The sequence below is a fragment of the Cervus canadensis genome, chromosome 2 (assembly GCF_019320065.1).
Source record: "Cervus canadensis isolate Bull #8, Minnesota chromosome 2, ASM1932006v1, whole genome shotgun sequence".
NCBI classification, from domain to species: Eukaryota; Metazoa; Chordata; class Mammalia; order Artiodactyla; family Cervidae; genus Cervus; species Cervus canadensis.
Genome location: NC_057387.1, coordinates 10,344,526 through 10,371,479, shown reverse-complemented (window position 1 = coordinate 10,371,479; position 26,954 = coordinate 10,344,526). Strand labels below are relative to the sequence as shown.

Sequence of the window (26,954 nt, the reverse complement as noted above, 5' to 3'; positions counted from 1 at the left end):
TAAAAACTCTGCTTCTAACCTTTCTGCTCTGTAGCCCCCAGCAGTTCAGTCCAGAGGCTGGTAACTTCACTCAAACGAGCAGCCACACTTTCAGAGGCATAATGATTGCTCTCAATCATCTCCTGGCCAGTTTTCTGTACATTATTGAGCCGGATCTCATTAGCTGCCAATTCTTCTTTAAAGACTTTCTGCTTTTGAACCTGGCTCTTCAAGTTCAGTGTATCCTGAGAGAAAATGAAAACAATGAAAGAAAAAAATTCTTTGAAAAATGAGGGGCAGATATTTTGAGGACAGGAATTTCTTTTCACTATAAATCTAAGTGAACTAAGAAGAGGATATAAGGCAGAACTGTCCTAGTCCAAGTATAGCGCCAGAGGATGCTCAGGAAACTATGACCAATCACTCCTTTCATACAAATGACAGACACAGTTAATCACCCCGTGAATTTATTTCTACTGAGTCTGGATATGGTCTGAAGATCATTTTAAATATGACACCATATGTAAGGATTATCAATCAATTACAGCTGTCATGAAAGATGGAGATTATTTTCCATTCCTGCCTTTAGCAGAGAAGACCCGTTTACCCTACATACACTGGGACCATAACTCCTTTAGGGAACACAATCACACAGTGCTGACTTTTACAGAATGAAAGTTACAAATTAGATGCTTAAAGTTCTATCAAAAGAATATTAGAACAAGAGCATCAAAGGTATACATTGAAGACTAAATGATATCTAGAAAGTAAATACAGTGAATACATACTGACCTAGAAATCAAGAGACTGATTCCAGTCCTGACTGTAAATCCAAGAATGTGTGTGTGTGTGTGCAAAATAGTTTAACAGTTTATCATGCTCAGTCACTCAGTCATGTTCGACTCTCTCCAACCCCACGGATTGTAGCCAACTAGGCGCCTCTGTCTGTGGGATTTTCCAGGCAAGAATACTGGAGCAGGTTGCCACTTCCTACTCCAGGGGATCTTCCCAACACAGGGATCTAACCCACTTCTCTTTCCATCTCCCACATTGGCAGGCAGATTCTTTACCACAGTGCCATAAGGGAAGCCTATTAATAATTTATATTGTGAGTGAAAAATATGTGTTTTATACAATACCAAAGTGAAGGAACTTATATGTGGCTCAAAGGAATTTTTCAAAGTCACACAGACTAAAACAGGACAGGGAGTGAATTCAAGCCTAGTGTTTACCTTCCCCCAAGAGAATCCATGTGTCTAACTCTATGTTAAACAGATCTAAATAATTGGTTAACCTTGGGCAACTCACTACACAATCCAGATCCTGGTTTCTTCATCTGTAAAATAAGGAATTGTTTCTTTCCAGCTACAAAGCAGTAAGTCTATATTGTATCAAACCATTATGTTAATTCTGAGTTTCTGGTAGCCTGAATGTACATCATGATTAGACCCAACATTTTCCTACTATAAGGGTGCATAGGGCAGCAGAGAGGGGGATATGCACCTAAATGAGGAGAGTTCCTGGTTTCCCTCTCTGTTAAGGACCACTGGAAATTGAACCAGGGAAAAGGAGTGATGGGCAACAGGGTATTGGAAAATTGGAAATCAGAAGTACAGTCTTGGAGGAATCATTGCCCTTCTCTGAGATTCTGTCTCTCCACCTATAAAATGAGGCTCACCAGCTGATCGCTATTGTCTTTTCAGTTCCAAGACTCTAATTCCATGAAATTAAGTACCAATGAGTACGTCCAGGCTCTGCAAGCCTGCCTACCTTGTAATCTTCATCATCTGCCAACTTTTTCTTTTTGTTGATCCAGTTCTTTAGGTCATCTGAGTCCTGATACAGTTGCTGCAGAAGGAATGAATCCTCCAGCAATCTGCGTCTGGTGGCAGCCTTTTCTCGTAGAGCGTCCCGTCGGGCCAACAGCTGCAAAACCCATAAACAAACTCACTGTCAGAAAAATAAAATATGAATGCCTGAGATCTACTGCCAACCATGGTTACCAATGCCCCAACATTTTCCCTGACCCAGGTGCGCAGGCAGGCAGATGCACATACCCCGTCCCGGATAGTGGCGATGTTCTCTGAATCATAATGCTTATCATCAATCAGTTTGGTTGCAGTCTTGTCTACGGTCTGGAAAAAAAAAGTGAAAGTGTTTTTCTCTCATTGGCACTGAGTAAGTGGCCATAGTTTGGCTAACTGTTTAAAGAGGAAGCCTGACAGTGTGGGAAGAGGACAAGATTCAGGGTCAGAAGATCTGGGTCCTACTTCTGATTTCTGTTATAAATTGTATTTCAAAATGTAAATCTCAGACAGGTCAATTACTTTCTTTATGCCACAGTAGTTTCTTCTTAATCTAGGTTATAATGAATGAATCCTGTTTTCACTATGAGGTGAATATTTGATCTATTTTTAAATTTTTAAGAAGCATTGTTGATACAGCCTTGTTCAATGGCCAGTCTTTGTCTATCTACCTTTCTATTCACTCATCCATCCATCATATACCATATGTACTTTATAATCTTCATCTCTATCTCTAGCTATATGGGGAATGGAGTCAAATTATACATGTGAATTTTGGCTCATATTCATTCATAAACTCTCAAAACTGCTCAGGATGAATTAATTGATTGGGAATAGGAAAATGATGTAAAATTACACATGTATTTAATAAACAATAATTTATTTTACGTTGTTATCTTTTACCAATGAAAATCAACCTAACAAGCATATGAACTGGGAAGGGGCCATAACAAGCTCTGTAATTTAGAGTTTTGTGGTTATTGTTGTCATTGCTGGTGGTATACATGCACATGTTCAAGTTCTGGCTAACCCCAGCACCGTCCTAGGAGACTGCCAAAGACATATAGTATACATGCATTGGACAAATAAAGTCTCCCTCATACTTCTCTGAGACTTGCTTATGTATTGACAAGTTTCTGGGACACTGTAACTTAAGTTTCACAAGAAAAGTATAGCAGCATTAAATGCAAAACACAGATGAAGATATACAGGAAAAAAATAGATACTACCTAGATATCTAGATATTACTAAAGAAAGCTAAATGGAGATATTACTGGAGAGGAAAGGACTAAAAAATGTAAATAATACATTCAAACTTTTAAGTTATGATTCATATTGGATATGGATCCCATAGTTTCTATTTATACTGCAGAAAAAAATAAGACAATACGGCACTGTGTCAGAAAATATAAATTGCTCAAAATTTTTAAAATCTTTCTTAAAAAGTCACAATATTTTAAAGGGACTATCCTACAATTAAATTAATTTTAAAAAATAAATTTACCTAATTATGAAAAAATTTAAAAATAAACACTTTCTAAATATGCTTTGTGGAATAAGAAATGTGTTGATAAAAAAATGGGTATGACTATTTTTCTGGATGTTTTCTCTTTTAAAAACAACCCTCATGTCTGAGGATTGGTAGTCTATGAAGGAGTCTTTTGGGCCTAGAAAAGAGAACAACAGTCTCAAAGGCCCCTTGCTGAATCATCTAACTTCGGAGAAAACAAAGCATAACTTTAGTTCCATCCTGATGCTCCAGGCCAGCTGCATCTATCTGGGACTTATCACCCCCTGTCCGGAAACCTACCACCCCCTACACCCACCCAGAAGACTTATCACCCCCTGCCCAACTACAAGTGTCATCTCAACAAAAGAATACTCAAAATATCCCACTTGATTGACGTTTCCCTTATCGCTTCCACAAACCTCCCTATAAGTATGAAGCCTCCCTGATCCCTTTCGGCGCTCAGCCTGGTCATTAGGCCGACTGTCGCCCCTCCTTGCCTGAATAAAGGTAACCTACTTCTGTTGAGGTCGTCTTTCCTTTTCTGCCTCGCCGGAACCATGCCTTACAGTCTATAAGATGTATATAACACAAGGAGTTCAACCCAGTGCTCTGTGACAGTCTAGAGGTGTGGGATTGGGTGGAGGATGGGAAGAAGGTTCAAGGGGAGGGAATATATGTGTACTTATGGCTGATTCACATTGTTGTAAGGCAGAAACCAGCACAACATTGTAAAGCAATTATCCTTCAATTAAAGCTTAAAAAAAAAAAAAAAAAATGAAGCCAATGCCCAAACCAGGACCCATTTCTTACTGTGATCTTCTCCTCCTGGGCAGTAAAAGCTTCCTCAAAATCATCATGCTTCTGACGAAGGGCTTCTACACTGCCCAAGGAATTTCCGAGGTCCTCATTTTCCAGAAAGGCCTGTAGAAGACAGAAAGATACATCCCAGCTGTACCTCACCAGTGAGAATCATTCCCTTTGGAATATCTCTGAGAAAAGGAATAAAAAAGGAGGTGAGGGGGATGGTAAGCAAGAAGGGAATTAACACAAGGTAGGAGAGGAGATAGAGACTAACCTCAAAGAGCAGAACCTCAGCTTCAGACTTCCCTTCCCAACCTTCTCATCCCAAATTTATCACCTTCATCTCAGTGTCTGAAGCAACCAATCTAAGCATGAATCTGTGTTCTCAAGTCCTCAAGAGGACCACTCACCTCCACCAGAAAATCTCTGGTTAGCCCTGCCTGACTCATCACATTTTTCTTTCGCGGATCCCTTAACAATTGGATATTCATTTTGCCTCACGTTCAGAGAAGTTAAAAAACTCTGTGCTTTGTATTTAAATATGTTTCCTGTGCATTTGTCCATGAGGGAATTTCAAGAGCCTTACAGAGAGGGTCGATCTTTTCTCCTCCTTGTGGCTCACCCTCTAGCTCCCAGGTGAGCTGAAGTGGTGGGGAGGATGCGGATAGTAGTGAACAAGGAGCAGGAGAAGTGGCTTCTGGACGCTCGCCGAGCCCCTGTGTTACCTCTTGTCTGCTCATCCAGCTGTCTACTTGCTCACTGTCGCGGTAGAAGAGATGCAGGTTCAAGCACTGCTCATACTGCTGCTGATGTTCCGCCCACAGCTCCCGCAGAGCTGCCCAGTTGTTCGAAAGTGCTGTCATCTTTGGAAAGGAAGAGGTAAAAGACCAGGAAGATATTAAATGAATTTATTTTATCCTACTTTCACTGAGCATCTAATAAATGCAAGGCCCTTTGAAGAAAAAAAAAAATGAATAGAAAAATGGGCTTTTCTCTTAAGACTCCTACAACTAAGTAAATCCCTATAGTATAGGGAAAAAAATGGGAGAAATACCATAATAGAGGTACACACTCACTATGTATAAATAAAGAAGAAAAGATTAATTGATTCAAAGAAACAGGGAGTAGAAGTATAGAAACTATTGTATTAAACCAAGATTTAAAGGGCAGAGAGGTGGGGATCAAGATTGTAGGAGGACTTAATACCACAAGTAAGTAAGTATTCCAGGTAATCATTAGATTACACGAAGTGCTCCAGAGAAAACTGCAGTGTCTAAAAAAAGTGGACATTTCATGAAATTCAAGTTCACAGGGCACTTAAAAGATCAGATTGAGAAGTTTTCATTCTATTTCAAATGCAAATGAGAACCATCAAGGAAAAGGGGACATTCTCAAACTCACGAAAGCCTTGTTTCTGCCCAAGAATCTGTCCTAGAAACCCCAGCTTACTAAAACTGCTGTGTTAATTCCATCAAAAAGATGGTACAAATTCTCAGAATTCAGGATAACAGGTACATTTCAAGGTTTTAGAGTTCCACTCTTCCTTTGGCAGAAAATTGTTAAAAATAAAAATTCATGTTATATTTCTCCCATAAGGTTCTTGATGAGTTGAAATATAGTCATCTCAGTCTTCATCATATAGTGCTGGTGGCTGTGCTTGAAAGCTAATGAGATGCAGAGAACCTGCAAATCTTATTTCAATTATCATCCTAGGAGTTCCTATGACTCTGTGACTACAGCAAAATGTCTCAGGGATCAGGAGGTTTAGGTGAGCCCTTGGGATCTAGAAGATTATGATGAAGTGTGTAAAGCTTTCTTGTTGTTTAATGAAGATTTCAGAAACACAGATATAGGAAAATCAGTTTGATTTGAGGTTGTATAGAGGAGAGAAGAAAAGGAACCATGTACCAGGAACCATGCTAGATACCTTAGGGAACCCCAAGATGAATAAGGAGCAGTCCTCAAAGAATTCACAGTCTAGAGACTAGCATGAGAAAGTGACACAACAGTGCATATATGACAAGGCAAGATGGCATGGAGTTTTCTTGACTCAAATGGTAAAGAATCTGCCTGCACTGTAGGAGACCTGGTTTCAATCTTTGGGTCAGGAAGTTCTCCTGGAGAAGGGAATGGCTACCTACTACAGTATTCTTGCCTGAGGAATTACATGGACAGAGGAGCCTACTCCTCTGCCCTCTACAGAGGGCAGGCTACTGTCCATGGGGTCATAAAGAGTTAAACACAACTGAGCAAATAATGCTTTCACTTTCAAGTGATGAAATTAGTTAGACCGACTAACGTCTCAGAGATGAGGAAGCACACGTCAAGTTCTGAGAATTTCAAAAGCCTCACTCTAGCTAAAGCAACATATGAAGGAAGCAATGTGAAATCTGGATCTATGTTAAGATATTTATATGTCTTCTGTCCTCTTTCCATTCAGAGATTGTCAATTAGTAAGAGATTAAGTGAAGGCTATGTATCAAAATTCCACAAATTCTGTTAAACTGGATTACCTTTTCCCGAACTTCACCAGATGCTTCATGATTGGCATCCAGCAGGGCTTGGCCAGTCTCATTAGCAGATTGAAATCGGTCATCATAAGAGTCAATCTCATGCTGTGACCACAAGACAAAACTGTGTTAAAATGAAGCAAGAAAAGTTCTGGCATCGTTGTCACCTCCCTCTTCCTCCTCTTGGGGAGGCCCTTCCTCTCTACCTTATGCTGCTGATGCCTGTCCAGTAGGGCTTCCCCACCAGTCACATCTTTGGGCAGCTCATCAGCATTGATCAGAGCAGTCTTTTCCTCCATCCAACCTGAGAGCTCATCATAGTCAGATAAGAACCGCTGGTACCTGGGGAAAAGGTAAAGGAAAAGACAGAAAGGAGGAACTAGATGCAAATGGACATTGAACAAAGAGTCAGAGTTGGGTTGGGCTAAGATGTACAACATGCTTTTTGCACTAAACCTAGCCCTTCATTCCTCTGATATACTTCCCTATTCCTTTAGCAATGCTGGCTATAAATCCTTCACTCTAGATTGTATATTCCTAGGGTGAATGTGTCTTTGTGTGATGAAGCACTTGGGCATGACATCTCCAACATCACACAGTAACACTCCAGAAATGCTTCAAGTAAAGTACTAAAGTACTACGAGGCCAATAAATAATCACATAACATAAACAACAGGAAGTACCTTATGACAAGGGGCAGCTAGAGTTAGGATTAGGAGCCCTCATGTATCTTAATTGACTCTTCACCATATCAGTGAAAACAAAAGCCACCAAAAAAATTACCTATTCAAAAAACCAAAGCCTCACCATTTCATTTTCAATCATATCAATAAGATAAATACTATTTTCTGGTGATTTAACAACTAACCATAAAAATTAAGTACAGAAATGATGTCCAAGTCTTTTTTTTTGTTTTTAATAAGCTGACCTACATTCAGGAAACAATTCTAGATTTATTTTCTATTCTTCAGCTTGGAAATTACTTCCAATTCCTTAGCTAGGGCCAGGATTTTGACATGTTTCTTCAATTACTTTTTCAGCTTCATGGGCCACTTCATAGCTTCTTACAACTATACAAACAGAGGAAGACAGAAAGGGTATATAGGTGAAAGGAGATGTCATTCTGAGGATTATGTCATCCTGCAAAGGACTTCTGGAAACTTAAAATTTCTTTTGCCTCTACTGAGCAGGGCCGGGTCATTCATTATTTTATTCCTTTTACTCTTTTATTTCTGTTTTAACATTGCACTTTGACCCTGTAGAGGTAGTTAACATAATAGAAAAGAAGGCTCTCTCACCCATAAGAAGCCTGCAGCTTTTCATATCTGCTTGTAGCCAAGTTGCGAATATGTTCCCAACTGGAGAGCAGATCCTCTTTCATCTGCTGGATTTCAGCTGCATCTGAAGGATGGGAAAGCTTCAACTTGTCTGCTTTGGCACATAACTCCTTCACCTTTGGGATGAAAAAGAAACCTAGTGTGTGAAGGTGGGTCAAAAGTATGGTGCTAGATAGTGACTTTATAGTATATACATATGTCTAATGATAATGCTGTACATCCGAAACTTACTATATAATTTTAAAAAGAGGAAAAATGAAACTTAGTGGGAAATCCAAGTATTCTGATCCTCCTGACAAAGTTTTATGGGAGGGGTGTAACATAATAATTATATGAGTAAGAATAACATATTAGTGCATTTATATGGATATATCTTTATTAATATATTCATGTAACTATAGTAACAATAATAATTTACCGACTGCTTTTTGTCTCTTATTGTGCTAAGCATGTCACATCCATTTTCTTGTTTTATCAGTTCAGTTCAGTTCAGTCGCTCAGTCGTGTCCGACTCTTTGTAACCCCATGAACTGCAGCACGCCAGGCCTCCCTGTCCATCACCAACTCCCAGAATTTACCCAAACTCTTGTCCTTTGAGTCAGTGATCCCATCCAGCCATCTTATCCTCTGTCATCCCCTTCTCCTCCTGCACCCAATCCCTCCCAGAATCAGAGTCTTTTCCAATGAGTCAACTCTTCGCATGAGGTAGCGAAAGTATTGGAGTTTCAGCTTCAGCATCAGTCCTTCCAATGAACACCCAGGACTGATCTCCTTTAGGATGGACTGGCTGGATCTCCTTGCAGTCCAAGGGACTCTCAAGAGTCTTCTCCAACACCACAATTCAAAAGAATCAATTCTTCGGTGCTCAGCTTTCTTCACAGTCCAACTCTCACATCCATACATGACCACTGGAAAAACCATAGCCTTGACTAGACGGACCAAAGTCTCCCTTTAAAAGACTATGAGGCAGAAACTATTCTTGTTCCCCTTGTATGTGAAAACTAGAGGCTAAGTATTTTATCTGCCCAAGGTCATTCAATGAATCAGTATCAGAAGCAATATTTAGACTTATATCTGTCCTTCATTACCCTCTATACTGTTTTCATAAACATTACCATAGGAATCAGAAAGATATTTCTGGTAAGGAAAATTTTGGCCAAGAAAATTTCAGTGATGCCAGGCCAGTGTGAGCACAATTCCTGAAGAGCAGGGTTACTAGGGAAAATTCCATGTTACCATTAGTCCTTCCACTATACTGAATTATAATCAGGTGTTGTCTAAGATGAGATTTCATTATCATTACTCATTAAGACATGGTTTTTTATCACTCATAATTAGGGGGGGAAAAAAGACCAAAGGGGAAAAATGAGGAAGAAAAAAAGAAGTAGACTGGTTTTCAGAAACTGGACCTAGGGATAGAACTATGATTAAAGCATAGCAACTAGAGATCTTCTTGTGGGTTGACTCCATTGTAAAAGCTGAGGAGTAATCAGTTTAAGTTATGGTCAAAGTTGTGAGGGGAAGAAGTAAGAATGGGAAGCATTCAAGAATATAGGCCTACTCCAAGTTCTTGTGTGACTATGCCTACCGTAGGTACAGGAATTGAGGTCTTACAGCTTCCAGAAGAAAACCCAAAGGCAGGTTGAGTAGAGTGTTTTAGCGTGTACATTTATTATAAAAGGAGAAGAAGAAATTTTCTCCCTTTTCTACTGAGTAAAGGACAAAAAGAAACAAGATTCGTCTCCAACAGGAGAAGGTGTGGTTAGGTAGGAAGCCATTCATGAAGCTATCTATTTTGGTTTTGAATTATGAAATATATTACAAAAAGCATAAGTGTATATATATATAATATATATATATGTGCATTTAAATAAAAATAATTTAAATAAAATACTAGATATCCAAGAATCATATACAAGTTATAAACTAGAATAAAGAGGTATATTCAGGTGGCGCAAAATTTCTCCTTCATTGAAATAACAAATTTACTGTGTTCTATGGAGACAAGTGGAGAAGGCAATGGCAACCCACTCCAGTACTCTTGCCTGGAAAATCCCATGGACAGAGGAGCCTGGTAATCAACAGTACATAGGATCGCAAAGAGCTGGACATGACTGAGCGACTTCACCTAACTTATGGAGACAAGATGAACATCAGATGGCTCTTCTGATTCAAGGATGTTAGCTCTTCCTCCCACCAGCTTACCTTGTCATTCATGACTGCAAGGTTCCTCTCAAGTGTCTTGTGGCTGTGAAACAGTGCCTCAGAGCTCACAAGGTCTTTGCCATAGTCCTCAGATGTGACTTGATCCTCTTTCTCTTTAATCCACTGGATGGCTTCAGTCACATCCCTGCCAGACAGCCCCATGAGCTCCAGCAAAGGAAGAAGGCAGGCATTCCAGGGCAAACAGCACCCAGCAGGACCAGCCTCACTCACCCTGTCAGAAATTATCCTATCTTCCCACACACTAGCAAAAAGTAGCGTAAAGAATTCCTGTTTGGGGGCTTCCCTGGTGATCCATTGGTTAAGAATTCACCTGCCAATGCAGGGGACATGGGTTCAATCCCTGGTCCGGGAAGATCCCACTTGCAAAGAGACAACTAGGCCCATGCACTGCAACTAATGAAGCCCATGCATCTAGAGTCCGTGCTTCACAAGAGAAGCCGCCACAATGAGAATCCCGCCCATCACACTGAAGAGTAAACCCCGGCTCACCTCAGAGAAAGCCCGCCCACAGCAACCAAGACCCAGTACAGCCAAAAATAGAATAAATGCACAAGATTTTTAAAAAGAGTTCCTACTTTAATGGTTTCCACTGAGATGTAGGGACCTGGGCATCCTGTCAGCTGAGCCTCCAGATATACTTCTGTGTTAGCTCTTCATAAACGTCCTCCTTCCTAACCTCACGCTGCATTCTCTTTCTGCTTTTGCCCCTGCAGAACTTCCATCAGTAATTCACTAGTGCTAATTTTATTACTTTAAGCTCCATTTAACACATACTTGGCTATTGACTGGATCACAATTTTAACTACTCTGTCCCTTGTTGTCTTAAAGGCAAGCACATGCTTTTCTTTGATTCAGGGTATTAGCCACTAATTTTTAACAGTAACAGAGACTAACCCAAATACCCAACCTGGTGGTATTGCAGTTTCCTACAACTCAGTGGCCAGATTCCTACCTTCTGAATCTCTGGAGGTCTGCAGCACTGGACAGCATTTTCTGTCGTTGGAGAGCTAGATCATGGAGACGCTGCCAGGCTGCATTCACCTCGTTCTGCTTTGACTCAATCGAGGGCAGCTCAGGATGCCTTCCCTGTGGGAGTAAGTCAGTGTTAGACTAATGCAGAAAAAATATCTAAACACTTCTTATTTTACACTGGCCCATACTTTGTCAGAGCAGAGGATAACCATTTAACCAGATACTGCACTTCAACTTAGCCCTGGTCCCTTTTACTTGATCCACATCAAATCTAGAAAATCAAACCACCAGATATTGCATCTTCTGCCCACAGCTCAAGACTAGTCTACTAACATAGGTTGCCCAACCTCATTATTTTCAGAACTCCATCATGTTGATGGCTGCTAGCTTCCCTCAGGATCCTGGAAACCAAGGAAGAGAAAATTCCTTTTGCGAAATCTGACTTAATTTTTCAAAACTCTAATACTGTGAATTTTGGCTCTTTTGGGGCCCTGACACCTTTGAGAATATAGTTGGAGCTATTTCCCTCTTCCCAGAACTAGACAGATATGCAGATAAATTTAATTTTGCAGAAAAGTTCATACAGTTTTGCACACTATCTGAAGCAATGAGATTTATGTTTATCAGATAAAGCTAGCAGCATCAGCCCATTTTGATACTTGGCAATTTTGAGTAGTTCCCATATACCAGGTCACCCTACCCCTCCTATCCATGTTTATTCCTATTTCCATTTCTATTTTGCAGCCTCTTCAGACAGAATTTTCTTCTCCTTCCTTCTTTACAAGTAGAAATAATATTTTATAAGCCCCAGTACTTGGGCCTCAAGAGGTTTTTCAGCTTCTGTTCTTACCTTCTTGGAACACATTAAAAAGTATGATCTACTGAAAGATGAGAGAGCATATGGAGAAAGCCTGCACTATCCTTGCCAAATCCTTAGACATGGGAGGAAGGTTGTTTTAGATCCCGTATACCAACTGAGTCACTGTGTAACTGCAGTTACTTAAGAATATCAGGTGAGATCAGGAGAATGGCCCAGCTGAGCAGCTGAATCAGTGAATCTGACTCACCTGACCAAGAAAAAATAAGATGTTTTCTGTTTTAAGTTTTGTAGTGGTTTGGTAGATAGTAACAGATAACTAAAAAAATAAAATTTGCACAATAGGAAAAATACAGTCATGTTAGAGGGAGAAATTTAAAGACTGTTGGAAATGAGGCCTGGAAAAAATTGAGAAATAGTCTATTTTCCCTGCTCTAGTAACCATTAATCCTGAAATCTTGATCCTATTTACACATAAATGCCATTCCCATTATATAGCTGAAGTGATAATAAAACTTTAAATGGAAAAGCATGATAGCCAACTATTGCAGTTTCTGTTCAATTCCTTCACATATATATAAAACCAGACTGACTTCCCGGTTCTTACATGTGTTAAGAGTATTTAGTTACACGCTGAGTATTTGTATGCTCAGAAATTAAAAGCTTATTTAAAGACTTTCTTAAGTAAATGAAGGTAAATCTGCCTCTTTTTACTTCCCCCTCAAAGCACAGAAAAACTTATTTAATGATATCATATATATTATGAGAAGCCACCATTATTTTATATTCTTTGCCACTTTGGTGCTTCATAAACATGAGAAATCAATATACTGCACAGTGCAAGAGTAACCTCTTTGTGGACTGAATTTCTTTACATAAACTCATGTACACTCACTCACTCACACCTCTATTTCTGTAGACTGGCAAGGGATAAGTTCAGAAATGAGAGAAAGCTGCTCTGGGCATGTTACTCCAGGGACAGGTGTACCTCCGTGTTCTCACAATGTCCTACATATCTTTCTTGTTCTCTCTACAAATGGCCAGGCAATCTTCTTGAAGATCAGAACCCTTTCCCTGGATTGTCTCTGTTATTCCCCACCTCACCTCTGCACACTCATTGGCATATCGGTTCACTTCATTCACTCTCTCCTTTCGAACTGCCAGATCTGCTTGGAACTCTTCAAACTTCTTATGCAGAACCTCTGTGCGCTCCCAGTCCTCACCCAGCTCCACTGATGTCACCAGAGCCTCCTATAGACGCAGAAAGGTCTATTAGGTCACCAGCAAATATTTAGAAATTCCCACAGGTCAAATGCCCAAAATCCTTGCTTACATTTACATTCCCAGGATAACTCAGAAGGAGATACCGGTGGAACCTGGGAGAACCCCTTCAAGAAAGAGTCAGAGCAAGGGTATATTTCCTGATGTGGCACCGTGACTCAGGAGACAGTGGTCTTTGGGGTAACTCTTTGGGAAGACCAGAGACATTGTCAGAAAATGCCCCTGGAAGAACATTTTTGTGGTTTGGAACATGAAAAGTAAATTCATTCTGGTTTTGCTCAATTCAACATACTGAGTATTTACAAAAGTATTGTGCTGAATGCTTGCCTGTGTAAATTTTCAATCCTAACCATAGGGTTATTCTTCAAGTAATAGAAGATAACCTCTCTAGTTATAGGTACTAAGAGACAATTCTCTCAGTTGGAACCAGAGTAGGATTGAAAACCTGAAAGGAGTGAAGGTTCATGGAAGGTAGAAGAGGGGCAATCCTAGATGATCTTTCAGTACACATTTTTTTTTGTATGTCTTGTCTTCTTCATATTCAGATTCATACATTTAGATTTATCCTCCTATAATGTTGCTTACTTCCAGAATACCTCTAAATCTTTGCTAACATTCCTCTCTCTTCCAAGGAACTAAGACCAGGAACAGATACCCTGACTTCTTTACAAAAAGTGAAAGTGAAAGTCGCTCAGTTGCATAGCATGTCGCTTCTCGCGACCCCATGGACTGTAGCCTGCCAGGCTCCTCTGTCCATGGAATTCTCCAGCCAAGAATACTGGAGTAGGTAGCCATCCCCTTCTCCAGAGGATCTTCCCAACCCAGGGACAGAACCCTGGTCTCCCACATTGCAGGTGGATTTTTGCCATCTGAGCCACCAGGGAAGTCCGCATTAAATCCCTCTGGGATGTCTGGGCCAGAGGGATGGAAAGTCCTATATACAGACTGTTTGCTCCCATACCTTGTCTCCAATCCACTCCAAGATGTCATCACACTTCTGGAAGTACTGTTGGAGTTTCAGGGCCCCCAGCAGCAGGGCACCCTTCTCCCGGGTCGCCTCCAGCAGCAGGTCCCACAGGCGCTTCAGTTCCTCCAGAAGGCCCTTTGGGAGAAGTAAAACCACTCAGGCACATTACCTGCTATGGAGCAGCAGGTATAGACTCCGAGACCTGTGCAGAGAGGGATCTGGATAAAAATCCCTCATCCCATTAACTTTTGCATTAATTGCTTGAAAATATTTAAAAGAGGATAGGGCATGTACGGGAATAGCCATTAAATCATATGATCTTCCATAAAGAAAAAGAAATAAGAACATTTGGGGATTTTAGAAGATGAAATGATTATAAATGATAAGACAGGATGGAATAAAAATCCATTTAAAAAAGGTGCTCATTTGAATTGGACCTTGAGGGCTAGATAGAATTTTGATAGGCAGAAGATATGGAGAGGGTGTTCAAAGTACTGCCAAAGGCATGGAAAAAACTTGGCAAGGACTGTTTGTCAGAATGGATTAAGAGCTACAAGTTTTTCTGACTTACAAAGGAAATAGGGTCACCAAAGCAATAACAGAACTTGAGACTATATAGTTGAGGGCTCTAATGCTAGATTAGCTTAGAAGACCGGGTTTTACATATATTGTAAAATTGAAGGTATCATTTATGTTATATCTTCAAGAATCTTGTATTTTTCAACTACTTCATGGCTCTAAGGTAACATGTAGCATATAGATCACATTTATCTATGGATCCTGCCATGCTACAGGTCACTATAATCTCAGTAATTCTGATAGATGTGAAGATGTTTCAGACATTTCTCAACTACTTTAATTAACGTCAGGGACTGGTTTTTGTGCAATTTGACCAAATCATTTTTATTTAATAACAGGTAAATTTTGAGTTATTCTTGTTACAGAATCTTCTTTCTAATAAGGTTTATTCTTGCTAAAGTCTGTATCGTCTGATCATGTTTTGTTGACAGTAAAAGGAACTAGAATTTGTGTACTAAATATGGAAAAACAGCCCCAGCTTATAAATATGTAACACACATTTCTTTTGACAATTTTAGAAACAGTTAAACAGTAAAAGAATTTCACTTAATACAGAAAGAACCTGAACTGACTCTATCAACACAAACATTTTAGGAGGATATATGAGTTAACTCAGAAAAAATCTGATAAATTAATAATGGATTCCGTGGTGGTGGTGCTCTTCGATCTTAAGGGTTCAAGCATTTGGAGAACTACAATAGTAGTTATAGCATGTGAGCTCTGAAGAGAAAGAGGCATCATAGACAAAGGGAGAAAGATTTCAGAGAAGATTCAAAGACAGAGCATCCCTTGTTTAGAGAGTTTAAACACCAAGGACTCCAAGCTTAGAAGAGTTAGTCCAAAAGGACATTTGGGAAAGCCAATTCATCTGGGTTGAAGTGGGTGTGATCTTGAGCCAGCCCATCCTGTGATGGCATAAGGAGGAAGGTGACTCTATTCAGTGAGAGCTTTGTGCCATAGCTCTTCTCCCCACTCCTAGGAACACTAGCACATCCCATCATTTTTTCCTTCCACAATCCAAGTAAAATATAAGAGGCAGAACCATGGTTCCAAGTCAGTTATATCAAGGTTTACACCTGTTGTAATCAATGAAAACTCTGATAACATACTCAACAATTAGAAGCATCTCTCACAGAGCCCAACCATATATTTACCTTGGTGTCCTCATGGGCAAAATGCCCCTCAGGAAATCGGAGTTCCCTGGTTTTTTCCAGATCAGGAAGGACCCATAATTTTGCTTGCACCTCTGCTTCAAAGGATTCATGCTTCTGATATTTCCCCTGAAGATTAGAAATCAGAGTTTATGACTTATTGGAGCCTGGTCTCCTGGACCATAAAAGAGTTCTTTTATTCCTCTTCTTTCTTGCAGGCAGAACTACCTGTCTCCCAGCATAGATTAAATGATAGCCTATGACCATAGCTAGAGGAGTCCTATCCTAAAAGAAGTGGTTGTGGCAGAATCATCGCATATAGGTTTTCAAAGATCCCAGACCCAATGTCCAGGACCACAGAAGAAGGTTTTTTCAGTCCTTACTGCTTTGGGGAAATTTTCAATAAATATTACGTTAAAGTCTTAATTGCCATCTGTGGAAATTAAATAATGTAACACAGAATTTGTCCTTTTAAGAAAAAAGGAACTAAATCCTACTGAAAGTAGTGAACAATGAGGAAAGTGATCATGACAACAGTGGCTTTTATTTTAATTGGGAAGTTTTTGCATGCCAGATTATGCTCTTGTTGTCATATATAGGTTGATCTGTTTAGTAGGTAACACTTTGTTCTTGTTCTAGGTGCTTCCTTTCTGATTTCCTCTGTGCATTTTAGGCATACAAGCCTTTCTTCTGATCCTGACTATGCCTTATTCTGTAATACAAGTAGTAGGGGGAGCTTCCACCAAACCTCTCTATCTGAGACCTCTCATTTGGACTTAACAAGAGGCATGAACAACCAACTGGGAAAAACTCTGGTTAAATCATATCTTTCTGAGGAGAGCAAAGAGAAGCTGGTTCAGAAGTACTGATGTCTCTTTACTTCAATTCCATCCTTAATGTCACAAATATTGAAATTCCATACTGCATCATAAATTCTTTGCATTCTCAGTGTTTTGCCCATGCTTTAGGTTCAAAGCAATATTGCATTTATAAAGTATTATCTAGAATGAGTTCCCTGTGTAAATAAGACATTGAGGCTTAAGGAGTTGAAGACATGGACTATTTAGAGACAGAATTACAGTTCCCAAAGTCTAATCTTTCTATTACAGCATCCCTCTAGAGTTTACCAGATGCACACCTACATTATAAAAATGTTTCCCTCCCTAGAGATTTTAGAGTCTACTCCAGTGAAGTCAGTGAAACTGAAGAACCTGTATGTTCGTTGGGTCTTCATAGCTTTTATCACTTGCAATCTTCATTTTCTCCGTGATCCATTTCTCATGGTCATCTGCATCTCGTATGAAAACCTGGTAGTGATAGGAATCTTCGAGCTTCTGACCCCTCTCAGCAACCCGTTCCTTGAACCTCTGGTACCGAGCCAGCACCTTCTGGCGCCTCTCCTGGATCTCTTCTGCTGTCTCCAGCTCCTTTGACCCATCACTCTCCATAGCCTGCAAGTTAAAAAGCTTCTCTTACTGCTGGTTTTCAAGTCTCTAGTATACTGGGTTTTTTTCTCTCTCTCTCTGACATTCTATCTTTTTAAATGTCTCAAGGCATTTACTCATGTTGGATTTATGTTCAGATATCTTTATATCCATAAAATTCTCTTTTTAGAAAGGCTGTAATATATTTATATAATTTTAACCATATACAGCTACAACTTAGGCTAATAATTCTTGGTCATTCAGAATACTTTTCCAACTTTTCACATAAATATCTGCCCATATTAATAAATTTAATTAACAATAAAGTTCTATAACATGCATTGTTAGACTAAGTGAAAATAACTTTAAATTAGCAAAATCACATTTTCAGATGCATATAAAGAAATACAATTTTACTGCTTTCAAAAGCTTAAAAGGTGTTAACATATACAGATCATGACAAACCTAATTTAATAAATAAAAATGGCTTGCAATTAATTTTGACAAATTATATACCCCAAAGTCCAAAAAGAAGTATGTAAAAATATAACTAATATACTATTTACTTTTTTATTTTCTTTATTCATAAGCATTACAAATCAAAAATTTATCACATTTACAATCTAATTACCACAAATTTAAAATTATTAGCATCTTGGTAATTGACTTTTGCAGTATAAAACATTGTATTATCAAATAAAATCACGCATTATTTTCCAATAATAGTGGGATCCAATTTATTTGTGACAACATCCAACAAAATCTCCATAGGATACATCTTTATTTATCTAAGCACAGTTTTTCTTAGTTTACCTCTGTGAAAACATTCAATATAAGATTTAGACTTTAGTCTCCTTCTATACATAATTGTTATTCTGTGGATGGCCTTTACTAGTTCGGTTACAGAAATAAATCCTTCTATGGAGACTCAAACATTTATTGTGTGTTATTTTGCTCCAAGTTATCAGGTTGTTCTCCGTGTAAACCTGTGTAAACAGGTCTTTGCTGGATTTTGTGCTGTATAGTCACAAGCTCAAGGCCAGTTTAAAGTGATACATTCATAAAAAAGAGAATTAAAACTAAGCTTCTTTACTTCTTAAGAATCAAGAAATAATTCTTGCTGATCCTGTCAAAGATAGCACAGAAAGTTCAAAGGAGACAGCTTTCCTAATTATATTGGTGACAAATTGTCCAATAAAGATGTACTCACGGTTTCCTTTGGAAAGTGTTATGCTTTTCCTAAAGGTCAAGAACCTGCCAAAATAAAATTTATCCAAAAGAGCGAGAGAGAAAGAAAGAGAAACAATTCACATGTAATCGTTTAGTCTAATTTAGATAGAGATGAGAGAAACGTTACACATGTGGCAAGACAAAGAAAAAAAAATAGCCTGTTGCTTGGGCCAGAATCCCGCCAACTACAATCTACCCTATCTTCAGGAGACAGATTGAGCTGAGGCAGCTGCTAACTTGCACAGATGCTGGGTGATTCAGCGCTTTGAGGGGACTATGGCTCTCAAAGTTCTTCAACAGGACTTTATTAAAAAAAAAAAAAATGGAAGCAAATTTCTTAGATGAAAACTTAGAAAAAAAACTTATAGATGTAATATAGGGCCATGTTAAGATTATGTTTTGTTTCTTCAATTAGCTTTAAATTTCGCTTCTGAGAATTATAAATCAGGAAGGAATTCTGGGTTGCCCATTCTTCATACTCTGTACAGAATTACAAGAACTCAAGGCATACAGAGGTTCTTGTTCCAACCTGTCTCTCAGAAATACAAATCACCAACTCCATTAAAACTCAGCTGCAGATTTTTGACAACAAGTTAAACAGTCTTTAAGCAACAAGACATCCTAATTCTTGCTGTAGAGACTTTGTTAAAATAGGGAGAAAATTTTATTCCTGATCTCACAGATTGTTCCTTTTATTTAAATGATTATGGATAAGGCTAAATCAGATTTTTAAAAACCCAAAGGAAGTAAGATATATGCTTGCTTATTTGCATTTTGTGAAACAGAAATTAGGATACCCCATCACTTTGTCGACAAAGGTCTGTATAGTCAAAGCTATGTTTGTTTGTTTGCTTGATTTTCCAATAGCCATGTACAGATGTGAGAGTTGGACCATAATGAAGGCTGAGTGTTGAAAAATTGATATTTTCAAAATATGGTCCTGGAGAAGACTCCTGAGAGTCCCTTGGGCTGCAAGGAGATCAAACCAGTCAATGCAGAGGAAATCAACCCTGAATATTCATTGGAAGGACTGATTCTGAAGCTAAAGCTCCAATACTCTGGTCACCTGATGCGAAGAGCCGACTCATTGGAAAAGACCTTGGTGCTGGGAAAGATTGAGGGTAAGAGGAGAAGGGGTCAACAGAGGATGAGATTGTTGGATGGCATCATTGATTCAATGGACATGAGTTTGAGCAAACTCTGGGACATAGTGAAGGACAGGGAGGCCTGGTGTATTGCAGTACATGGGATCTCAAAGAGTCAGACACGACTGAGCAACTGAACAACATTTGACAAATTAATGAAGTCATAAAATATCTAAAAATGGAACAAAATTATAAACTTTGGGATAAAGTCATACTATTTATTGTATGTGTTATTTTTAATGAAGAGAAAAGAAAGCAGAAATCCTCCAAACACATAGTTCTTTTATAAAACTTTTAAGAAGTGAAGTAAACATATCAAAAAAAAAAAAAAAAAAAAGATCGGGATGGCTTCAGATCCTCCTAAAAAACAGTGGGTCTATCCATGTCAAACATCATTTCCCTGTAGATCCAACTTGAATAATATAGTATTCATGGTCTACTAAGGTAGACCAAGGTTCTACATTTCTAGTTGATTCACCCTGGATCATCTCACCCAAAGAAACTGAGAGAGCTTTAAATTCTCTTCTTGAAAGTGTGCTATTAACTTTATTTTTCATATAGTTTCATTATATAAAAATCAAATTTGGGTGCTAACGGCATAAACACAAATCTTAGGGAATGTATTAGTACAAGTGTCAGGATGTTTCCTTTGGATTGATGGAAGGGCATGATGAGAAAATCTTGAACCCTGGTAGCTTAATACTTGGGCCTCTGACCTTCTTGCCACTATTACATTTTCCAAAGAATGGTTATTGGCACTGATGACATAGAGGCCCTGAGTACAGGACACTCAGGTAAAGAATGTACGAGAGACATTGTGCAGGTTAAGAATCATGTTCAATCTTTAAAATTGCATGTAGCCCTTTATATAAATGAGTGCTGAGAGATTACAGGGAAAACTAAGTTCATTACAGACAGCTTCATTAAAGAGAAGTCTTATACTCAGTTCTACAGGGTGGGAGTACTTTTGAGAACTGTTGTATTTGATCTTGGTTATCAGCTCTGGGCAGAACTGTACTTTTCACACTCATTTAATCAGCAGTGCCCAGCTTTCCTGAGTCTCTTCTCAGTTATCAGATCTTCATTTCCTGGACTGAGAAACTCCAACAAATATCCCCAAATTCTAAAGTGTCCCCAATTTGCAACACTAAAATTCACATGCTTACTGTGGAATTTTAGAGTTCAATTTTCTCAACTCATTTAACAGCAAGGAAAAATACACTAATTTTAATGTAAAAAATGTTTTCCTATGCAGTAGAGGTCATCATTATTTTATTTTTAAGACTTTATTTTTGTTTCTCCAGAGTGAGTTCTCATTTTAAGAAGCCTCCAATGTTTGTCTCCCAAATTTAAAATATTAAATATTGTCATTCAAAAAAAAGAAAAGAAAAGAAAGAAAGAAAGACCTCTTTGCAGTGAACAATATTCACTTTAACTTTTATTACCTCAGATTCTCCAAAGTTGTGCTGTGCTGTTCTTAGTTGCTCAGTCAAGTCTGACTCTATGTGACCCCATGGACTATAGCCTTCCAGGCTCCTAAGCCATGCGGATTCTCTAAGCAAGAATACTGGAGTGGGTTGCCATGTCCTCCTCTAGTGGATCTTCCCAACCCAGGGGTCAAACCCAGGTCTCCTGCATTGCAGGTGGATTTTTTACCATCTGAGCCACCAGGGAAGCCCATGAATACAGGAGTGGGTAGCCTATCCCTTTTCCAGGGGATCCTCCCATCCTAGGAATCAAACTGGGGTCTCCTACATTGGCAGGCAGATTCTTTATCACTAGCACCACCTGGAAAGCCCTTATTTAATATAATCTTCCCCAAATATCAGACAATAGATAGGTTGGTGAGGTGGAACACAGTGTAAGAGAACTCACTGCTCAATCCTCAGTAATGTGAATTAAAAAAAAAATCATGTAAAAAATTCCACTAGCAGGTCAGCACAGTGATCTCCCCTCTGAATGATATCCTTATTTTGACCATCAGACCCTGCTGTATGCTGTTTCTTTTCCTTTAGCTTTTCTCTCAATTTGAAATTGTTTTTATTCAACACACTGGAATAGCATGCACATATACACAGTTTAGCTGGTAAAATTACATTTGCAATTTGGAGTGAGGGTGTGTTTAATCTTAGAAGGTTTTTAAGTAGAGTAGTAAAGCAATAATATCTAAGTTTTAAGAAATAATATAGTCTCTGTTGTACGAGCAGACTGAAGGTGAGAAAGTGTGGAAGTTTCAGCTATATAAATTTTTTAGAGACAATGATAAATGACAATGGCATAAGTGTCATTTATATAACATATATAAATGTCATTTATGAATGTCATTATAAGTGATAAATGATAATGATACAATAATAGTCATAATATAATTTATAGATAATTTATAAATTATAATGATAAATACGTGATATTGATAAAGATAAATGACAAGCATAAATTTTGAGGGACTAGGAAAGTAGTAGATGGTAGATCTGCCCGAAGTACGGGAGCCTCGGGTTCAATCCCTGGGTTGGAAAGATCCCCTAGAGTATAAAATGGAAACTTACTCCAGTATGATTGCCTGGAGAATTCTGTGGACAAAGGAGCCTGACAGGCTACAGTCCACGGGGTGGCAAAGAGTCGTCAGACACAACTTCGTGACTAACATTTTCATTTTCTTTTTCAGGAAAGTGATAAGCAAAGTTTATATTTTAAGGCAAGACATAAAGTTTATATTTTAAGGCATGACAAGAAAATTTCAGCATAAAATTCTCTCTGTGTGTCCATTTGTGTCTCCCTAATGTGCAGTGTGCACCTGCCTTACACATCAAAAAGAACTTCTCAAGGATGGGAGTGTCTGCTGGGCAGTAAAGATCACTTCTTTTCCTTTCTTCTGCCCCTAGCAATGTAACTCCTTTTAAAATAAATACTGTTATTTCCCAACTCTGTGAAGAGTCATAATGACTTCATGCTTGGTTTGTAAATGCTTACCTGGACTATGTATCCTTGTTGAACTTTATGTAAAACATCAGTATGTCATTTGATGCATGATCCTTTATCTTGAAGATGTATCTGACTGTGCCTCTGACCTCTAACAGGTGGAACAGTTCTCAGAGCTTTCTGAGAGTCTGTCTCCCTGGTTATGTTGCTCAGTTTGGCTCAAATAAAATTCTCCTTATTTTTCTAAACTGGATTGTTAGTTGAACTTTAATTGAGAAATAGATTATATAATACACAATCTTAAAAAAGGGAAAACAGATAAGAAAACTGCATAACCCTTTCACATTCTGGAATTTTTGTATATCAACTCTGGAACAATAATTACACTTAGAAAATTATAGTTAAATAATTAGTCAATCAACCTGTAATTTCATTCCTCATGTTTTATGAAAAACATTAAAAATAGAACATTAAAGACACACTATTTAAATACAGGAACACTTCTTGTTTCCCTTTTTTTCTCTTTTTCCTTGTTTTCTTATGACAAGTGTATTTTCTGATTGACTTCCCTTTACCGAGACCTCTCCAGCTACAAACTGTGACTTTTCTCTCACAGTTCTTTCTATCTGAGTTCTTTTAGATAGCATTATCCTCTTCTCATAAGACCTTTCCCTTAACTTGTGTCTTTGCATCTGATTCTTGAATATCATAAGATTTAGGGGTGAGGATGAGGGCATGGCTGTGGCATATTAGTGGGGAAGTAAGACTGACAACCATAGGATTCCTGTAGGTGGGCTACAGAAAAGTGAAAATCTATTAACATTTGCATAGTCATCAGCTTTGTTATTGCATCACCACTGAGGTGTGGGCCCTGGAGAAAATCACCCTTTATGAAGCATGTATAAAGACAAGGATTCACAAGAGAAAGAGCCCTCAAACAAAGTAAGATTTAAAAAAATGGAGTCTAGCATCCTGAAACCCAAGGGAGAAGAGGTCAAAAAGGAAGCCCTGTTGTCCAATGTGGTAGATCAATTGGCTGGAACAATCTGAATGCAGCATGCTGATACTGGTTTATTCACTAAATAGATATTTATTGATATTCCTGCTTCATTAATAAGTACTTTACATGTTATTACAGTGAAACCAAGGATTACATTTTTCAATGTATCATGAAAAAATATTGATTAGCTAATTAATAGGTTACTTATATTACTTTACTTTTCTTAGAGTTAAGGTTTTTGTTTGTTCATTTATTGCATTTAAAATTTTCTTCAATGAACTTCTTGGCCTGAGATTCTTTGCCATGGTCCTTAACTACCACAGAACTGCAACCAACTCCTTTGCGAGGCTTCTCTCTATGTCAATTTAAAAGAGGCCTATCCATTCTCTTCATTTCTAGTGGTCATCAATATTAATGAAGTTAATTTGGTGTTCAATAAATCAACTTCCACTAACTGGGCACATAGGCTCATTATAATTGGATGCAGGCCTTAGTCCCTGTTATTGACCCAGACATGGAATTAATATTGTGTAGTACTGCCAAGATAAAAATCATACAAGGGATTCATAATTGAACCTACTGAAAAACATCTAGTATGCTATTTATCAACACATGAACACTCGGTTAGAAATTAGGATTATTCTTCAAGTATATTAATTGTAAATACCATAGAGAGAACTTAGTCTTATGAAGATGGTTGCTCAGTCACCATATCTTATAATCATATGTCTTGACTCTATTAAAATTAAATTTTTACCCCAATTATTTCCACAAGTTAAATTTATCTTGGAGAAATTGAGTGGCGGAAAACCTAATCAACAAAGTCTGATTCAAAATGTGTCAAATTGAATAAAGGTTGAAAAAAACCTATTGAACTCAGTTACTAGTGAATTTTGTTTATTGGTGACCTTTGGGAGACCAGTTTCAACCAGACTGACAGAAAAAGACAGATGAAAGAAAGTTGAGGATAAAAAGACTCTAACAATTATATAGACTCTCAAACATTAAATCTTATTTGAGGTCCCTGGTCTTATGAAAAAAAGATGCTCACTTGACTCATGTGCTTTTTTATGGCTTCCTTTATCTCTTTATTCCTCAAGCTATAGATAATGGGGTTGAAAAATGGGGATACAACTGCAAAGGCCAGAGCAATGGCTGTATCCCAGAATAAGGAGTACGTGGCAGAGAAGCGTAGGTACATGAGAGCCACACTGCCAAAGAAGAGCAGAAATACAGTGAGGTGGGAAACGCATGTGGAAAAGGCCTTGCGACGGCCCTCAGTGGAACGAATACGTAGAATTACAGCCACGATACCAACGTAGGACATGAAGATGAGCATCACAGCTGTGATGATCTCCACTGCATGGACAACATCCACTACCTGAATCATGAGGATGGCTTGTGTGTCTGTGCAGGCCAGGCGCAGTACTGGGAGGAAGTCACAGAAGATATGCTCCAGGTGATTAGAGCCACAAAAGGGCAGTGTGGAGATCCAGGCAATCTCAGGAAGGGGTGTGACAAAACCGCAAACACAGCAACCTAAAGTCAGCCAGGCACATAGCTTTGGGGTCATGATAGTAGGGTAATGAAGAGGGCTGCAGATGGCCAGGTAGCGGTCAAAGGCCATAGCTGTCAAGAGACAAACCTCACTGATGCCTGTGGAATGGAAGAAATACATCTGCAGAAGACAGCCATTTAAGGAAATGCTCTTCTCACAAAGCAGGCAAGAGAGCATCTTTGGTATTGTAGCTGTGGTATACCAGATCTCCAGGAAAGAAAGGGCACTGATAAAGAAGTACATGGGAGTGTGGAGATGAATATTCAGCTGGACCACTGTGATGATGACCACATTTCCAACAACAATGAATGCATAAATGAAGAGCAGTAGAACAAAACAGATGACAGAATCTCTCCAGGAATAAGGGAAAGCAGAGAAGATAAACTCCTGAGCAGTGGTTTGATTGGCTTTCTCCATCTCCAGGTGAGAAATGAGGTTTTCAAATCCTACTGCACTCACACTTTCTAGGCAATGTCTACTACTCATCATAGAGTAAGTACACTTACAAAATGCCAACATCTGGATAAATCCCTGTCTTGGGAGTGTAGAAGAAGAAGGAATATTCCATATTCCATAGATGCTTACAACTAAAATTGGAATGTGGGAAAAATTCAATCAGAAAGCACAGCCAATAGATTAGGTTAATGATTCTCAAAATTTATCTGGCATCAGGATCACTTGGAGTGCTTGTTAAAACTTATCTTACTGGTCTTCAACCTGAGAAAAGTCAAGGAAGAGGCAGTAACCTACAAGCCAAGAAGAAAGGACTTGAAAGGAATCAACTCTGCCAAAATCTTGATGTCAGACTTCTAGATTTCAGGACTGTGAGAAAATAAATTCTTGTTGTTCAAGTCACTTAGTCTGATACTTTGTTACAAAAGCTTTACTAAATTAATATACCATACTTATACCCAGTACTCAACCAGTTTCCCTTGCTGACTTTCTTATTTCTTGGTTCTTCTAGATAGCGACTTCACACATTTTTTGCATATATTGCCTTCTTATGTCTCAAACTTAATTAATCATTGAAGTTTGCTTAACTTTTTTCTGTTGTATTACCAATACATTTTATTTCTTTTATTGTATCCCTAATTTGATGCTTAGTAATAATGCCTACACTATTGTAATAGGTAATCAAAGGTTTCTACTTCCAGTCTTACTATTTTCATACAAGCCTCTATTCCCTCAAGACTGATCTTGCTATAGCATCAGTTTACTCATGTGACTCCCCTTCCATACCTGTACATTCTCACCATTTTCTTCCTCTAAATTGTTTTTTCTTTAAAAAGAAAAAAATCGGAGGAGCCAAGATGGCGGAGGAGTAGGACCGGGAGACCACTTTCTCTCCTACAAATTCATCAAAAGAATAACCGAATGCAGAGCAAACTTCACAAAACAACTTCTGATCGCTAGCTGAGGTCATCAGGCGCCCAGAAAAGCAGACCATTGTCTTCGAAAGGAGGTAGGACAAAATATAAAAGATAAAAAGTGAGACAAAAGAGCTAAGGACGGAGACCCGTCCCGGGAAGGGAGTCTTAGGCGGCCTTGCTTGGGCTAGGGTCCGGGCCTGAGTGCCCTGAGGACAATCGGGGGGAGCTTCTGTGAGGTGCCAACTTGAACTGTGGGAGACCAAAGGAGAGAGAGAAAATTGACCGGCCGGAACACACTGCCGGCCGTTCGCAGAACAAAGGGACGGGGAAAGTCCCGAGAAGAGCTCGCAGGCTGCGGACCGGCCCAGCCCCA

At 38.8% G+C, this 26,954-nt stretch overlaps 2 protein-coding genes across 2 annotated transcripts in view; both read right to left on the bottom strand.

Annotated features, from left to right (window-relative positions):
* Nucleotides 1–18,670, bottom strand: part of SPTA1 (spectrin alpha, erythrocytic 1) — a 68,426-nt gene extending 49,756 nt beyond the window's left edge. The window contains exons 1-15 of the mRNA XM_043446260.1: nt 18,570–18,670; nt 17,147–17,386; nt 15,939–16,064; nt 14,200–14,340; nt 13,062–13,208; nt 11,121–11,254; nt 10,148–10,292; nt 7,904–8,058; nt 6,812–6,947; nt 6,609–6,710; nt 4,821–4,958; nt 4,105–4,215; nt 2,037–2,114; nt 1,750–1,905; nt 20–224 (exon numbers count right to left, since the gene is read on the bottom strand). Coding sequence (XP_043302195.1) covers nt 20–224; nt 1,750–1,905; nt 2,037–2,114; nt 4,105–4,215; nt 4,821–4,958; nt 6,609–6,710; nt 6,812–6,947; nt 7,904–8,058; nt 10,148–10,292; nt 11,121–11,254; nt 13,062–13,208; nt 14,200–14,340; nt 15,939–16,064; nt 17,147–17,383 — 2,011 coding nt within the window. The 5' untranslated portion in view covers nt 17,384–17,386; nt 18,570–18,670. The remainder of the gene's footprint in view (nt 1–19; nt 225–1,749; nt 1,906–2,036; nt 2,115–4,104; nt 4,216–4,820; nt 4,959–6,608; nt 6,711–6,811; nt 6,948–7,903; nt 8,059–10,147; nt 10,293–11,120; nt 11,255–13,061; nt 13,209–14,199; nt 14,341–15,938; nt 16,065–17,146; nt 17,387–18,569) is intronic.
* A 6,013-nt stretch (nt 18,671–24,683) lies between these two features.
* On the bottom strand, nt 24,684–25,628 carry LOC122427069 (olfactory receptor 6K2). Its single transcript, XM_043446248.1, has one exon. It carries the CDS (start codon nt 25,626–25,628, stop codon nt 24,684–24,686), a length of 945 nt encoding a protein of 314 aa, XP_043302183.1.
* Nucleotides 25,629–26,954: the final 1,326 nt, after the last annotated feature.

Excerpts from the sequence above, each read along its gene's own strand:
- LOC122427069 (XM_043446248.1), bottom strand. The coding sequence starts at position 25,628 with ATGGAGAAAGCCAATCAAACCACTGCTCAGGAGTTTATCTTCTCTGCT.